Source organism: Petromyzon marinus, chromosome 1 (genome assembly GCF_048934315.1).
Source record: "Petromyzon marinus isolate PM22_M1 ecotype Great Lakes invasive population chromosome 1, UKy_Petmar_22M1.pri1.0, whole genome shotgun sequence".
Classification (NCBI taxonomy): Eukaryota; Metazoa; Chordata; class Hyperoartia; order Petromyzontiformes; family Petromyzontidae; genus Petromyzon; species Petromyzon marinus.
Genome location: NC_133667.1, coordinates 13,566,946 through 13,584,945, shown reverse-complemented (window position 1 = coordinate 13,584,945; position 18,000 = coordinate 13,566,946). Strand labels below are relative to the sequence as shown.

The following is an 18,000-nucleotide window of genomic DNA, read 5'->3' as shown; positions in this document are numbered from 1 at the left end:
AATTTTTTTCTTTCTTAACGGACAAGGACAGCCGCCAAATGCAATGAATTGCAAGTTAAATAGTTTTGAAGAAGTGGGACAGCGCAACATGACATTGTGATTTTTACATCGGAGAGTTGGCACGAGCAGCAGCAGACGTGCGGATCTCACCCAAGTCCTTCGTGAGAGCTGGAGAGAAGTTGCCCACAACACCCGGCAGTTCCAGGGGCTGATGGATGCATTGGAGAGGGGGGTTAGGATTTTGTCACGAGTTATTTGCGGTTGAAATTCACGGCCAAAGGTGTGGGCAGGGAACAACAAAAAAGTAATAACTGACGAAAGGCAACGCATTATTGGTTCTTTCGGGTAAAGACTGTGACCAGTCACAAGCTAATCCCTCAGCTATTTGATATGTGAACCCCTTTGTCAAGGTGCCTCACTTCTCCCAACCAGCTTAAAAGTCGCTACGAATCTTAACATCGTTCAGTGAAGCTCTGTCGTCCCGACAGGTCTGTACCTTTCACCTGAAGACGGCCGCTTGCGTTGTGGCCGAAACGTCGTGAGAATTTTATTATGTTATTTTATTATTGTATTCTCATTCTACGTGACTTTACCAAAAGAACCAAAGAAGATGAATCCTTGCAGTCACGAAAGCTTTAAATCGAAATTTAAAGTCACGTAGTTAGTTCCATAGTTAATTTATTTGGTATAGCCCCTGTGAGCCATTCGGCTCTTGAATCGGGTGCAACCGCAACAAACAAAAACATGAACAAGAAAAACAATTTTGATTTAAAGCTTTCGTGACTGCAGTAATTCATATTTTTAGTTGTTTCGGTAAAGTCACGTTGAAGAGAAACAACAAAATAACAAAATATATATAAAACAATAAAAAAATTCTCACGACGTTTCGACCATAACTCAAACGGTCATCATCAGGTATGTTGGTTTGCATAAATTTATTTTTAAACGGCACATTTATTTATTTATAAAAAAACGTTGGCGTCACGCGCAGCGATTTGGCAGTTTGCCCAGGACTAGTCCATCTATATTTTTTTGAAAAGAGGAGGGGGGAGACGAAATTTTTTTTTATAATGTATGCTGTCTGAAAGCCACTGTAAGCGTGAACAATCAATTAAGAACTGAAATGGTTTATCAAATCTTTCCAATGATTGCTAAGATAGAATCCATCTTCTCGGTTGAAATTGTCTCTGTGCTTGTATATGTGGATAGCCTCATGAACGAATCTCTCATGGAAGCCAGATGGCTTACAAAGAACCTCCGTCTTGGAAAAGTCAATGGCATGTGAGCCTACTGAATTAGAACAATGATCTGCTACGGCCGAGGTGTTGGTCCTACCGTGTTTAAGGTCTGCTTTATGTTTTTATTGTTTTTTATATATTTTGTTATTTTGTTGTTTCTCTTCAACGTGACTTTACCGAAAAAACTAAGAATAAGAAAAACAATCTTAAAGTGATTATGTGACTGTGCAAACAGAAAATCCAGGGAAAAAAAACCCATCAAAATATTCCTAAAAATAGCACCGTACACCAACGTAGAAGGGAAGTAATACCGAAATGACCAAGAATATGAATCCCTGCAGTCACGAAAGCTTTAAAACGAAAGGCAACATAATTCAGCATAAGGTGGGGGGCAAATGGGTATGTGTTCGTCGCGATGGCAAGATGTTAACTACCTCGCCTGGTGTGCTGGAGGTCGTGGGTTCAATCCCCACAATGATGCCCGCTGTATATTTGGAGTTAGCGGTCTGTCTCTCTCTCAACGTGGTCGCTTGGATTTTTCTCCGGATCCTCCGCGGTGGGGGGGGGGGTTTAGAGTCAGTTTAACACGTGGGCTTTCGCGACCAATATTATTCATAATAAAGGTTTTTGGGTTAGATCGCGTTATTTATAAATGTTTCGTAACCCTCCACCACCCGACACGGCCAATCAGCAAAAAAAGTGTCACGTTGACAAAAGACAAATAATTCACTACTATAGCCCACCGGTGTGTTGAAGAGTGAATCCACAACATTTACAGTTTGAGTACGACGTTTCGCTGGTAATTACATCCAGCATCATCGGGAAATTCGCCATGCGGTTTAGAGTATTTGGCCGCTATAAATGTCCGCACGATGATGATGAGCCCACTTCGTTGAGCTATCATTGGTGATAGCCAGGTCGCTTCTGCAAAAAAGGAGCTTTACATAACAGCTCAGTGGGGCCCCCTTACCTGGTTAAAATAAAAAATTTTAAAAGAACATTCGTTTTAAAAAATAGTTTTCGTTCAGTCTCGTGGTGACATTGCTTTTGTTTTACTGTACGGCGGGATCTCAAAGAATATGAATTCCTGCTGTTTTTTCCTGGATTTTTATTCAAGAGCCGAATGGCTCACAAGGGGCTATACCTAACAAATGAAACTGAAAACCGAAACCGAATGACCCAAAGAATATGAAATCCCTGCAGTGAAGTGTCCCGTCAATCGTCGCGGACCCTAAATCTCGAATCTGCTCGGCGCTGCGATGTGGGTGGAGCCAATGTCCCTCCTCCCTCGTCGGGGGTCGTTTGCTCGAACGGAGCCGAACCGCGTAAAGTTTGCTGCTGGGTGGGGGGGTGAGCTACACGATTAGGCTCATTGATTAAACGTCTATTTGTTGGGTTGTTTTAAAAAAAAAAACTATTCCTTTTTTGTTGTTTTTAAACCACGCGACGTTTATTTAACTGGCGCGAGGAAAACCGAACGCAAGTCGGCCGAGTCTCCCTGCAGAGGACCCGGCGAAGGTAAAGAAAATTTTTTTATTGGCTTGGTGTTGTCAACAGTGTTAAATGTGCCTTGTGGAATGTTTGACACTCTCTGGCTATCAAACATGAAGGTGTTGAGACGTTCGGACACCGAACGGAAATCTTTGTGCAGAGAGAGGGAATCGTGCGCTGGAAATTGACCACACGCAGTACTGCTGCTTGTGCTTGTACGTGCCAACAAAAAAAAACGTGGTTTTGTTTCATGTTACGCGTTAAGATGTTCAAACGGAAACCTTTTTATGCAGGGAATCATGCACTGGCAATTAACCACACGCAGTACTGCTGCTTGTGCTTGTACGTGCAAACAAAAAACGTACGCAAAACAAAAAAAGCCTGTTTTTGTTTGCATGCTCTGTTTTGTTTACGTGTTCACCGCACACGCGCAGTGCGCGATTCCCTGCAAGAGGTTCCTGTTTGAACATCTTAACAACCTGTTGTGTTTCCAGAAAGGGGAAAGCCTGTATTATACTTTGAAAGAAAGGTCCCACGTGGATGTTCTCTGGCTCGGCACAGTTGAGTGGAATGTGGAATTTCCACTGTCGGTTTCACAGCTAACACCCGGGTTGGCGGCACTGAGTGATGTGAATTTCACGTCGGCATGACCAATCCTGTACTTGATGGTTTTGCCAACAAACAAATAATTGTTTATAATTCATAATAAAGGTTTTTTGGGTTAGATCGCGTTATTTATAAATGTGTCGTAATCCTCCACCACCCGACACGGCCAATCAGTAAAAAAAAGTGTCACGTTGACAAAACACAAAATAGTTCACTACTTTAGCCCACCTTTGTGTTGAAGAGTGAATCCACAACATTTACAGTTTTTGAGTACGACGTTTCGCTGGTAATTACATCCGTACAGAAGGGATTTGTGATGAGTCGAGTTCAGTGCTGTATTATTTCTATTATTCACTTCCACGCAGCACTAAGTCGGTAGCTATCCGAACGGTTAAAATTATTTTTTATTTCAAATAATACATTATTTAAATCAAGGCCGTAGCCATGGAGTGAACATGGGGGGGTGGGGAGAACCAAAACTTCCAGGGTGTATGGGGTCCCAACCCAGAAAAAAATATCTACATTTGAAAACTCATTTCCTACCTAAAACATTAAAAAAAAAATCACTAACACATGGGATGGACTTTTGATGTATTTTTTACAATAATGTCTAATAGTGTATTGTATCACATTGCTCTGTTTTTACTTGTTTTTCCATTTATTGTTTCATTGTATGTAATGTTTGAGATTAGGGATTAATAAAGTACAACCATAACCACAATCATATAAACAGAAATCTATGCATTGATTTAGATGAAGATAAGTCCAGATATTGTAACCATAGCATAGCAATTATTATTACGTTTTTTTATATTTTTATTGCAATATATGGGGGGGGGGACATTTTGAGCACATTTGAATATTGGGGGGGGATGTGTCTCCCCCAATATATATTATAATTACAGCCTTGGTTTAAATGCATGCCTATACAGGTTCCCATACTTAAATAGGGATTACCGTTGACACGGCTATTTTAGTACACAACTGACAAGAAGGACAAGATCAATGGGCTTGCGTAATGCGCATGCGTAATATTCGTTGGCTCATTAATCCCTCCCTTCCCCACTTTGCGCAAGAAGAGCGCACAAGTGTGGTCATCACATCAACGCCTCTATATAAGGAACGAAACAGGTGGACTCAGATTGTTAATAATGTGGCTTGGCTCTCCAACGCACCGGTGTGCTGTACTAGTGACGAGTTGGCACGTTCTGTTTACGTGACATGCCTTGTTGGCTGTGTCGGGTGGTGGCGGGTTTAACGACACATTTATATATTTATGCTATCTAACCCAAAAAGACTCTTATGGATAATATTGGTTGCGAAACCCGCTTTATGTTTGTGGTGGTGGCGTTAGCTGCCCCATACTGAGACCCACAGAGAGTGCGGCTGTGATCTGTTTTATTGGATGTGATTGCACATCCGTTCAGGATGGCGTGCGCGGTGGCCACCCCGGTACTGGAGCCAAGCGGGGACTTCCCGGCGTGGCTGGAGGCACAGGGCGTGAACGCGGAGGTGGCCCGGGCCATGGACTCGGAGCTGGGCATCCGGGACTACGGGGTCCTGCGTGCCTGCGTCGGAGACGGCCTCGTGCGGGCCGAGCTGCTGGCCGCGGCGCGCGACCGCCTGCCCTTCGGCTTCTACGCCGTGCTACGGCAGGTGGTGAAGGCCCTGCAGGGCGCCGAGCCCCACGACGCTGGGACGGCGCGCTGGGACGACGCCGCTTCCTCCCCTGGCGACGTGACGCTGGGAGGCCTGGTGGAGGTGCTGCTCGCGCTGTTCAGCGGCTTGAGCCGGGAGCTGCTGATAACTGCGCGGAGGCTGGGAGCTATGGACGGAACTGGTGTGTACAATGAAGGTTCCTCTATGCTCAGCACCGAAATTGAGTCTCAGGACTTCATGCCAGAGGATGCGTTTCCTCCAGAAGAGAGGAACGAGTACTCAAGTCACGGTAAGTCCCTGGCACAATTTGGCTCAATAATTAACTCATTCAGTTTACAGCCCTTTGTCAAGCCACTAATGGATAAAGGGTTCCCGCCCACCTTGTCGGTTACGGTGGTTGTTTGACCATACTTTATGCCATGTGATTGTCACAGATTCCCCACCCCTAATAATAATTTTTAAAAACCTCGTTGTTGTGCAAATCTGCACGTTGCTCGGTCTCAGCACATGGCGACATGGAGTTTAAGAATTCAGAGGCCGGAACATCTGTGCTTGGAGACGAAGAGGAAGATTGCGAGCGACCCGTGGGTGAGAAAATCTCGTCGGCTTAATTTGTTCCCTATAATCTGTCCAGGTGTGATGATTAGGATGATGCTGCTGCTACTGCACACCAGTGATTTGGAGGAACTTGGTAAATTACACTTTGAATGAGAGCGGTGACCGCCCTGAGACGCGCACCTGCGGAGCAGTACAGCAAGCAGGTTTTCGACAGTCTGTCTAAACTCTGTTTCAGTGTTCTCCCATACATGTGTATTTTTTCTGCGATCACAGTAGTTTCCTCCTCCTCCTGCCAGACTCCTCCTCACCCACACCCATCAATGAAACATTACACTGATTACTGCACTAGCTCCCAATTAAATTCCTGAATAGATTTTAAGATCGCGGTCATCGTCAGCATGTACAATGTTCCCTGGCACGTGTCGTGACGGGTACTGCAAGATCCGACCATGTTCGCCCACAGCTCACCAAGCTGCATTGGCGGCTTCCGGTTGCTGAACTAATACATTCTAAGGTCGCGTTCATATTCTTGGTTCTTTCGGTAAAGTCACGTAGAAGGGAAACAATAAAATAATAAAAATATAAAACGATAAAATTTTCACGACGTTTCGACTGCAGCAGAAGCAAGCGGCATCAGGTGTGAAAACCACAGCAAGAAATTTTGAAAATTTGTGGTTTTCACACCTGATGATGATTGCTTGTGTTGCAGTCGAAACGTCGTGATAATTTGATTGTTTTATATTTTGTATATTTTTATTATTTGATTGTTTCCCTTCTACGTGACTTTACCGAAAGAACCAAGAATATGAATCCCTGCAGTCACGAAATCTTTAAATCAAAATTTAGGTTGCATTCATTACACACAAAGTGTGTAAAGACGGTCACCGCATCGAGCGCTTTCAGATGCGCTTTTCCGGCAATCTGGAACGCTCTTCCTTCCGATATTAGGAAGCCACTGACGCTATGCACGTTTAAATCTAGATTGAAAACTAATTTCTGTAGAATTGGCTCATTGTGTTTAGTTTGTTGTCTTCCATCTCCGATTAGTACGGTTGGCTACGTATGGTGCGAAAGAAGTTCAACATACATCCTCTTCGAACTCACTCCTGCTTACATCTCTGCTCTTACCTAACTAAACTCTCCTCCAATGCACTCTGATAGCTCACACCTCTCATCTAACACACTCCCCTTCACACACTACCTCTCTCCTCTCAACAAACTCCCCTCAAGCTCAAGACCATCATGGTTTCCCTCTGCCTATGACTGACTGCCTTTAAATTATATAAGCCGACTGTTTCTGTACAGCTTCTTAAGGTACAGCCACACATCCCACCCATGTGTTTTGGAATCCACTTCGTTTTTTTTTTACGATGAACTTACAGCCATCTTTTATACAAGCTGTATAAGGGATGGCTGTTGAAAGTGTCAAGTCAGCGAGGGTGCCACGGTGGCGGAATGTTGACTACCTCGCTTGGTATGCAGAAGGTCGTGGGTACAATCCCGACCCTGACCCCAGTATATTAGGAGTTTGCATGTTGTCGTCGCGTGGATTTTTATGCGGGTCGTCCGGTTGATCCCTCCACATTTAGAATCAACAATCACGAGTTTAGAGTAGTTGGCTGCTATAAAATGTCCACGTAGCAAGCCACGTCGTTGAGCTATCATTTGTGGCCAGGTCGCTTCTGAAAATGAGCTATGTAGTTCAGTGGGCCTTATCTGGTAAAGTAAAAAAAAATCTTCTTGGTTCTTTCGGTCAAGTCACGTAGAATGGAAATAAAATAAAAAATAAAATTATTATGTTTTATTTAAATAAAATAATGTTTTATTTTTATTATTTTATTTCCATTCTACGTGACTTGACCGAAAGAACCAAGAAGATGAATCCCTGTAGTCACGAAAGCTTTAAATCGAAAAATAAAAAAATAGCAGTATATTTTGGGGCCCGGTGCTGGGGGCACAAGAAATAGGGAGGACCAAGCTGTGGCAGTCACAGAGATGAGGATGTTGCGGTGGATGTTGGGTTTCACAAGGAAGGACAGGGTGAGAATTGCAGAAGTGAGAGGAAGACTCAAGGTAATACAAATCACAGAGAAGATGAGAGAGAAAAGGCTGGTGTGGTTCGCTTATGTGACGAGACAACAGGACAATTAATGTGGGTCAGAAGGTGCAAGTGGAAGGAAAGAGATGAAGAGGAAGGCAGAAGAAGAGGTGGTGGGGGGCGATGTGGTGCGATCGGACATGTTGGCCCAAGGAGCGGAAAGAGAGATGGCGCAGGACAGGTTAGCGTGAAGAAGGTTGGCAAGGACAGCGGAACACCCCCGCATGAGTGGGACAGACGCGTGGAAGAAGAAGATCAGTATTAATAGTAACATTTCTGGTTTTCTGCAGGCGAGGGAGTGGAGGAGAGATCGCCCCTGGAGGTCGCCTTGAGGCCTCCTGTCGCATGGCGCGTCATCAAAATGGAGGCTTGCGACAATAAGGACGCTAAGCGTTTGCCAGGTACGAAGTCAAAGCTGGGTATGGGGGAGAACGTTGTTTGTTTGACCGCGTCTGTTATTTTGAGCAGATGTAAGGTTTTGTTTTATTGAATAAAAATACACATATAATGATAAATAAAAATGTTATTTTCGTGGGTGGAGTTTGTGGGGGGGGGGGGGCAATGCCCACCCAAATTGGACACCTTTATTAACTTATTTTCAGTAGTTTACAATTAAGTTCAAAAAATGAATTCATTATCTGCACCCGCGATTCCTAAGCGAAACCCTGCCCCCCCTCCCCCAAATTTAGAAGTCAAACTTAAAAAAATGAATTAATTATATGCACCCGCAATTCCAAAGCGAAACCCTGCCCCCCCCCTCCCCAAATATAGAAGTCAAACTTCACCCATAGTTATTTTATTTAGCATCGTTCATGCAAATAGCTGCTGAAAATTCTGAACATTGTCAACAACATATCCAAAATGGTATGAGAACGCCACAGAGAAACAAAATGTATATTACAAAAAATATACAGTAAAAGCCCGATACAGTGCGGCTCATCACACAGTGGATTCGGATACACCGCGGATAAAATCGTGTACACCCCTGAAAAAACAACATGCAAGGATGTAGTTTTCTCAACCGCGCAAAACCAACCGGGCTATTCTTGTCCTGCAGGCAAGAAAGAGGAGGATCAGTCTGGGTTGATCATCGGAAATGTAACGTCGCTCAAGGCCGTCGAACAACTCTACCCTCGGCCAGAATTCTCGAGGAACGCGCAGTGGTCACAGCAGTTCCTCGCGTCCGGAGTAGCACGGGGCATCGGTGGGAACATTGGTGGGAACGTAGCACGAGGCCCCGTTGCTTTCTCCGTTGACGCAAACTCGATGCGCCTACCCAGGCCGCCCAACGCAACGGGCTGCGTCTCGGAGCAGAGTTTGGCGAGCTGGCGGGCAATCATGCACTCCGCGGCGGCGGCGTCGGCGACGACCGTGCCGAACGGAGACAAGGGCCAGCACGGGCAGTACGTGTGCGAGCTGTGCCAGCGGCGTTTCGTGAGAAGTGACTACCTGCAGAAGCACATGTACACGCACACGGGCGAGAAGCCATACCATTGCAATGTGTGCGGCCGGGGCTTCTCCCAGCGCACCAACTGCCAGCGGCACCAGGGCCAGCATTTAAAAGCGAAGTGGTGAGACCTGAGGGAGGAGGTGTTGGTTATCGAGCCCTTGTCCCGGTTTCGCGTATTGCCCTTGACTGTGAAGAGAGAAAAAGCGGAGGCACTGGCCCACCGATTCTCACCTCGAAGATTCTCATGGCGGTTCGCCGAATTGTGCGGCATTTTGAGCACCATTGGCAATTTTTTGCAGATTTTTTTTTTTCATGCTGCTGATCAGTTTGTTGAACATTAACCACCTAGATGTCAGTCTATTGGCAGTTTCACCTGCCCAATTGATCGGCAAGTGAAGAGGCCATGCAAAAGTTAGGGCTGAGGCAAGCATGTAAGGGTAGCAGGCATGCTTTGGAATTGTCGGATTTCTATCTTCACAATAGCTAAGCCTACTGATTTCTGGCCCCGCCACAGCTGATATAAGTATATGGATTCAGGTATGTGTCTGCGAACTACTGGCCGCTGACGAGTTTATTTTATTAAAGCCTTACCGAGTCTCTTTTCTCTTGTTTCAGGAGGGTCCTGCCAAGTTTTTTCACACTAGGCTTATGATTGCTGTGCATAATCCCAATTGAGTAAATTGCAGATAATTGTTCAGATTTGGAAAACTTGGACCGTGTACGACATCCCTGGGATTCTTTTAACGCTCCCCACTGCAAAGTAACCAGCTCGTGTATATTTCCTTTCATGGTTAATACATCCGCAGTAATAACCAGGGCGGCCGCTTATTTACAACGGTGAACTTCGGCGACAAGCGGCTGACGCTTTGCCGCTGGGCCATGTCCACCGCCTGGCGGTGAGAGTGCCAGGTGAGAGCCTGGGGCATCCTGGAGCTGGCGGACCTTCAGAATCAGAATCTTTATTTAGGCTGGAGGAGGAATCCGATAAGCTATGAAGCTCTATTTTTTCAACAGATGTCCAGTACGGGTCAGCCAGTTAAGACGGCAAATATACAAAACAAACGATAGGAGTTAAAAATAGAGAAAAAATGGAAAGCAAGTCGCGAAATGTAGTTGATCAATTATTTGAGTCCGACTTATCAAGATCGGGCAAGGCACGACAACACAACAGTCCAAGACCACACCAAGATAACGCCACGGTCAGTAGTCCCTCAATAAAATGGCACATTAACTTTGAACTATTGACACTGGCATTGATCTTGACGCCGTGGCATCCACCATTTGCCGGCAAGTGTCCACCGCGCCCGTGCCAGGCTAGGTGCATTCTACTACCCTTGCACACACTGCACTCTCATGCAGTACAACTGTGATATCACACAGCTGCTCGAGGGTACCGTATAGCAAGAGGTTCCATGCCTTATATATACTTACACAATTCTCAGTGGACCTTGAGAAGCTTGTGGTTCTGCCCACATTTAAGAAGGCATTGTGATACATTTAAATGCAGGAAATAACTGATTAATTATCATTGGTTATTTTGTTGCTATTACTGTTACTTTTGTTATTATGCACATTCATGTTATCTGTATTACAATTGTTTGTATTATTCACGTTACTACTGTATTACATGCATTGCATGTTAAGAATTCCTTCTGATGTGTGAGTCAGATAATCACTCCATTAGGTATTCCAGGGGACATCAGTGGGAACCACGGTGGCGAGATGTTAACTACCTCGTCTGGTATGCAGGAGGTCGTGGGTTCGATCTCGATCCTGACGCCTGTGTATTTGGAGTTTGCATGTTCTCCCCGTGGTCGTGTGGATTTTTTCTCAGGGTCCTCCGGTTTTTCCCTCCACATTTAGAATCAACATGCGTTGAGAGATTGTTTAGCTGCTATACATTTCCACACGATAAGCCACTTCGTTGAGCTCGCATTTGTGGTCAGGTCGCTTTGGAAAAAGAGCTATATATAGCTCAGTTGGCTTTACCTGGTAAAAGAAAAAATATTCTTTGGGCCTTTCGGTAAAGTCACATAGATAGGTTCAAAGAAAATAACGAAAGACTACGACGTTTCGATCACATCGCAAGCGGTCGTCAACAGGAAAAGGGAGGTGAGCTTCTAAAGACAACTGCTTATAAAGGTTTTAAATGGGCGTAGCCCAAATGTCAGCAGCCAATGCAAGTGGTGGGCGGGGACCGCAGCAGTGGTAGGCTTTCCACCAATCAAAGCGCTGCCAGGTAAAAATTAGCATGTCAATGCAAGATCGCCGAGACTCCTTCACGACGAGTGCGCCAAGGTGGCTATGTTAATGTGAGAGATTAGCATGTTAATGGCAGATCGCCGAGCATCCTCCAGTCACGAAAGCTTTAAGTCAAGATTTAAAATAAAAAAACAGCCCTCACCATCTCCGCCCCACAGAGGCTGAGTGCTTTTGCAGATGGGAGAAGGTAGCCTACTGGTCATGTAGTTCCTTTGGACTGCAAAATTCCAGTCGGTGATTCAGTGTCCATATAGACTTTGAGATAATTCCTTGGTGCATTCTCATGTCATGACACATCACAAAATTACTGAGCTATAAAGAAGCTGCCCGACCGTGATTTGCCTTCGATACAGCTACGCGGTTTATGAGAGGTTCGGCTAGCAGGTCTGGCGAGCTGACAGGCCCTCCCATTACTCCACCCAATTTTACATAGCCACACCCACTTAATCACTAGCACCGCCTTGCTCTTTCCGACGGGCCCCCATCTATTGCTTATGGGCCTTGGCCTACTCTGCCAACCCTCATCCACTACTCAGGGAGCTCCACCCTTTGCCCATATAAATGATTTGAGCTTGAGGTCAAAACATTTTTAACTGGGACAAAATCCCAATTTTCACAAATGCTTAGGGTGGGGGATGAGGGGATGGGGACACCGGGACAACCTTGCTGAAACTGGGGCTATCCCTGCCAAACATGGACGTTTGGTAGCTGTGACCATCAAGCATCTTGTACCTTTTGTAGCCCAGGATTTAGCATTTTACATACTTTTTTTATCTAACGTATTTGTCAAGACGGTAATCGGGAAGATTTACAATTTTATCGCTTGAATACTGGATTTTATCTTGATTACAATATAATTTTTTTTATATAAACCAGATATCCAATAATTTCGCTAACCAATAACCTGCGAGTCCCTGTAATTCACGTATTTTTGATGGTTCGCGACTTCTCTCGTAATCCTCCGCACGCCGCGGCGGATTGAAAACGCTTTGTAGGCCACAAGCAGTGATCCGTAGAAGTCAGATGCAGCTAACGTTCAGCTGTAGGAGAGCAGCTTCAGGGAAACGTGGAGGCAATTTTTTTTTATTTTCCTTTGCAATATTCATTACATCAGCGCAGACTAGCTGTGCCGATGTGAATTTTAGTTTATTTATGGAATTGCGTGGCTAATTGCTCCCATATAGGTCTAACCTCCGTGGTGGACTGTGGATTATAGGATCCGTGATACAGTTCCCCCCATAACAACACGGGTTATTGGATTCCTGCTGTGGTACTCTTCATGCACAGAATTTTAATTGGAAGCTTTACAATAAAAAAAACGACAAGCCAATGGCTAGTCAAGCCAGTTCAAGGATAAGCTAATATAATCGAGGATAAGTTCATGCAGAGAAATACTTTTTTTAAACTTGAGACAAGGTTTGTCACGTGAATAAAACATGCCAATTCGTTACTAGTGTAGTGACTTAACTCAGAGACGATACTACGTGGAGGAACTTTTATTTAACGAGCACCATCGGTATAATACACACTACAGTCACTCGCCTATACACAACACTACGTGGGTACACACTAGTCCTGTTGCTAGCCTATACACAACCCTACGTGGGTACACACTATCACTGTTGCTAGCCTATACACAACACGACGTGGGTACACACTATCACTTGTTGCTAGCCTCTACACAACACTACGTGGGTACACACACTACAGTCACTCGCCTCTACATAACACTACGTGGGTACACACTATTACTGTTGCTAGCCTATACACAACTACGCGTGGGTATACACTATTTCTGTTGCTAGCCTCTACACAACACCACGTGGGTACACACTATTACTGTTGCTAGCCTATACACAACACCACGTGGGTACACACTGTTGTTGGCCTATACACAACATGTGGGTACACACTGTTGCTAGCCTATACACACCACCACGTGCGTACACACTATTACTGTTGCTAGCCTATACACATCACTAACCGTCTAACACTGACGGTGCTGAACCAAGACAGCCAACAGCTGTCGAGCAGCACACTATCGAGTGAAGACGATGGCGACGAGACGATGACAATGATCTTGAACAGCACGACGGGGATCCCACTCCAACAACAGCCACAAGGTTCCTCACAGGGGGCCCCTCTTATACTCTCCGCGTGGCCTTGCTCCGCCCCGGCTACGCCCCCTCTCTGGAACCTACTAGCGGGTTCCCGATGTGACCTTTCGCCTAGATGACCTCCTCTCGTGTCTTTCATTGCCTGCTGACTTCAATACTGCCGTACTACACAGTTCCCCCTTTTTCGCCAGCAGCCAGCTCTATGCTCTTCTTGCGCGAAGTTGGGGGGTTAATGAATGCATATGTAGTGGGTTCCAGGGAGACCGGAGACGGAGCGCTTGAGGCAACACGTTTATTCAATATAACCGCGGGATACACGGGTCCCTAACACAGAGGCGTAGCGGTCCCTCTACCCGATACCCATGGAGATATTGCCTCCGGGCTAGCTTGTTCTAATCACTGGGGCTACACTCGCGTTCCTCCGGCTAAGGAGACCTAGGGGGAGGCGATCTGACCCGACCCAGCCAAGGTCCCCGGGTCCCGACCACTGGCCCACTCGGTCCCGGCCCTTAGAAGGACGGCGGGTCTGGAGGTTCCCAGGGTCCTAGCCTAGCTGGTCTTCTTCAGCTTGACGAAGACTGCCGGACTCGTCCAGAGGTCCGGCTTTTATACCCGTGCCCGGGTCTCTCTGCCCCTGGCCACGCCCCTCCGCCCCTGGCCACGCCCCCCTTCTGGAAGTCTCTAGGGGGCTCTGGAATATCCCCCCCCCCAACCCCTCTCTTGGGGTTGGGAGAGCCTAGTGTCCCAACGGCCCGGCTCATCCTGCCTATCTCGGGTTACCACCCCCTATGGACACGTGTGTGCTACTATAGGTAGGTGTGCATAACAATGCTATATACAATGCCCGACACCGACGCTACACATAAATGAGTGGTTATCCATTACCCTTTAGGTTTTGTATATGGTAACACTATGTAACACCATTTTTGTTCCTGGGTAGTAAGTGTTATTTTCCAATTGCTTATGCCTCAAATGTATAAAAAATGGGTATTCCCCACGAACTTTTCTTTTTTGACCAGGACTTTATGTGAAGGAATGACACAAATGCGCACGTTTTCTCAATGAAAATAGGTAAATTTTAAAATATCACTGTCCTGGTCACAAAAGCAAGGTTTGTCGGGAACAATAGCCATTTTCCGTACTTTTGAGGCATAAGAAATTAGGAAATAACACTACCCAGGAACGAAAAAAAGAATCGATGTACATTATACACGCACATTATGCGAGCGCAATTGTTCTTGTATATCCTGTCGATTGTGTGTACTCAAATAGCCGTACCAACGGTAATCCCTATTGAAGTATGGTGGCCTGTATAGGCATGCATTTTTAAAATGTATTATTTGATTATTCGCTTCCAAGCACCACTAAGTCTGTAACTATCCGAACGGTTCAATTTTTACGGCTATTTTAGTACACACAATCGACAAGAAGAATGGGCTCGCATAATGCGCATGCATAATGTACGTTGATTACCGTGTAAATAACCCATATGGCAATGGATATCCATAGTGATTTATATATGATGCATTCATTAATCCCCCCCAAACTTTGCTGCAAGAAGAGTGCGCAAGTGTTGTCATCACATGTACCCCTCTAATGTATGGAAAGAAACAGGAGGACTTCTCCATAAATCTGGCTGTCGTCTGATGAAGCTAGTTGAAATTACTGGCAAAACGTCGTACTCAGATTGTAAATGTTGTGGCTTGGCTCACCAAACCACCGGTGTGCTGTACTAGTAACTCTGTTTACGTGGCAAACCTTACTAATTGGTTGTGCCGGGTGGTGGCGGGTTTAACGGTGCATATATTTACGCGAAAGCCTACGTGTTAAACCGTTTTATAATGGTTACTTATCATTTGCATTGGAGAGAAAACCGGGATTCCTGAAGAAACCCAGTGCGCAATATGGCATTAGCACTACTCAATCGATACACCTAGGTGGTGACTCAATGCGAAAGCTGGGACTTGAAATCTTGGTCGGGGTGAAGCCAAAAATGGTAATCGTTTGGAAAGAGTGACCCCCCCCCCGCCCTCCAAAGGAATGTGGAATTTCCACCAATGGCTCTGCTGGGCTGCTTAATGTAGATTTGTTTTTAGCAGTCAACATTTTGGGGAAAGCGACGCTGTTCTCACTTTTGGGAAGTGTTGAAGTGGAGACATATGGCTTTGTTTTTCTCAAGGCAGAAATATTTTTAAAAATTTCCAACGCTGAAGTCTGTTACTTTCACACTGTGTACACATTGCTCATGTGCAGTTTTTGAAATTTGTTCTTAACGCATTTTGTAAACAATTAAATACAATTTTAGACTCGAAACAACGTGCATTTGATTTTTTTGTGTGTCAACGAGGACATAAATCGGGGACAGTCTGTCAGATTACTCAGACGGACTAAATCTCTTATTCTTCCAGAAATGTACCATCCACTGCTGGATGAGGGCCTCTCCACGTTCGTGTGTGCAATCGTCCTTCGAAGAAAATTGTCACCAAGAAAATTGTCACCTCTTAGAATGTTGCCTGGGGGGGGGAGGGGGGGGGCTATCTGACCCGACCCAGCCAAGATCCTCGGGTCCCGACCAGTGACCCACTCATTCCCGGCCCTTAGAAGGACGTCGGGTTCCGGGGCGTTCTCAGGGTCGACCACTTGTCTGGATTGTTCTTTCGTTTATGTAAACATGTATTATTCACCTTTTCCGGCAGATGGTACATTTACAACAATAAACATTCTACTGGAATTATGTACTTCTGAATTATTCTTAGAGTTTCCATCAAATGTATTTTCTCCATTAGTCATCATCAGCCATAGTAAATCCACTGAAGCGTGCAATTCGAAACGTGCGTTTAGAGTATTTGGCTGCTTTACATTTCTCCGCTATAAGCCACTTCGTTGAGCTATCGTTTGGATAAAGTCCTTCCCAAGCCAATAGAATGGTAAAAACTAGGTACAGTGTGAAATTCCAACCGCCCGCAAAATGTTTAGATCATTAACGTCACATTTGCTTTGTGAAGTGCAAGTAAGCTTCAAAATCTGCAATCGCACAACTCTTATGAGCCGCAGTCCATACCGAATGCCCTGTGCAGTCTGTTGGTTTAAATAGCCCATGTAGTGAGGTGACCATATTCCATGGATATATAAGAAGCTCTGGAAAAGAAAGAGCCATCCCAAACGTGTGCCCGGTGACAATAAAGTTACACAGATCTTCTCTCGTGCAAACGCATAACGATAATGACATTCTTGATTTGAAGCTTTCGTGAATGCAGGAATCCATACTCTTTGGTTCTTTCGGTAAAATCACGTAGTAGGTAGAAAATAAAATAGAATGAATCACGACGTTTCGGGCGCAACACAAGCGCCCATCATCAGGTGGGAAAGCTTGGTCTGCTGCTGAGGCAGACGATAATGACATTTATAACGCCTCAGATTTTGCAGACAACTTCCTTCAGAGGCTCGGAGCCAGGCTCGGAACTGCTCGAAAAAGCCCTGACCCGAGCACATCGAGGAGGCCTTTAGATGATTCTTGAAAGTCAGAGTTCATTTGATGTTGCGGATGTGCAAAGGGGGACGGAGTTCCACATCGAGGGGGGCGACAGCAGAGATTGGTTATATTATTGGACGCACCCACAACTCTTTTTTCCCTTTAAAACACAACGTTGGGGAAGGAGGAGGGGGTGGGGGGGATGATTGAGCGACAATTCCTCGCTGCTGATCTCTCCTTTGGTTCTTTCGGTAAAGTCACGTAGAATGAGAATAAAATAATACATTGATAAAATAAAATAACGCAATAAAATTCTCACGACGTTTCGGCCACAACACAAGCGGCCTTCATCAGGTGAAGGGACGAGACTGTCTGGAGGACAGCGCTGGAACGAAAAAGCCACGCTCAGATCGCGACCTTTAAGCTGTGTGAGAAGAAACAAAGCGCCTTGACAAAGGAATTAGCATAGAATTTAGCATTGAAATAGCTGAGTGATTAGCTTGTGACTGGTCACAGAAATAGTTATGTTAAAGTCAGAGCATACACATTTACAAAGGCACCTAGTACAAATCAAACAGGAGAATTTAGCATTGAAAAAGCTAGGAGAATTTAGCATTGAAATAACTCGGAACAGAGGAGGGGGAGAGAGATAGCAGCGAGGCGCTGTTATACTCCATGTTGTAAACCACACCATTAACCGTGGTGTGAGAGGTATTAATTCTCCTAGTTATTTCAATGCTAAATTCTCCTGTTTGATTTGTACTAGGTGCCTCTGTGAATGTATATGCTCTGACTTTAACATAGCTATTTCTGTGACCAGTCACAAGCTAATCACTCAGCTATTTCAATGCTAAATTCTATGATAATTCCTTTGTCAAGGGGTGCCTCTGTGGATGTGTATGCTTTAACTTTAACATAGCCATTTCTGTGCCCAGTCACAAGCTAATCACTCAGCTATTTCAATGCTAAATTCTATGCTAATTCCTTTGTCAAGGCGCTTTGTTTCTTCTCACACAGCTTAAAGGTCGCGATCTGAGCGTGGCTTTTTT

At 45.2% G+C, this 18,000-nt stretch overlaps 1 protein-coding gene across 2 annotated transcripts; it reads left to right on the top strand.

Annotated features, from left to right (window-relative positions):
* Window positions 1–2,222: 2,222 nt before the first annotated feature.
* LOC116942930 (uncharacterized) lies at window positions 2,223–16,210 on the top strand. Of its 2 annotated transcripts, XM_032955407.2 has the most exons (5): window positions 2,227–2,756; window positions 4,763–5,283; window positions 5,499–5,582; window positions 7,941–8,051; window positions 8,708–16,210. In XM_032955407.2, exons 2-5 carry the CDS (start codon window positions 4,764–4,766, stop codon window positions 9,223–9,225), a joined length of 1,233 nt encoding a protein of 410 aa, XP_032811298.2. In that variant the 5' UTR covers window positions 2,227–2,756; window position 4,763; the 3' UTR covers window positions 9,226–16,210. The 2 variants fall into 2 exon arrangements, with proteins under 2 accessions (XP_075925377.1, XP_032811298.2); XM_076069262.1 differs by lacking the exon at window positions 5,499–5,582 and having other exon boundaries at window positions 2,223–2,756.
* Window positions 16,211–18,000: the final 1,790 nt, after the last annotated feature.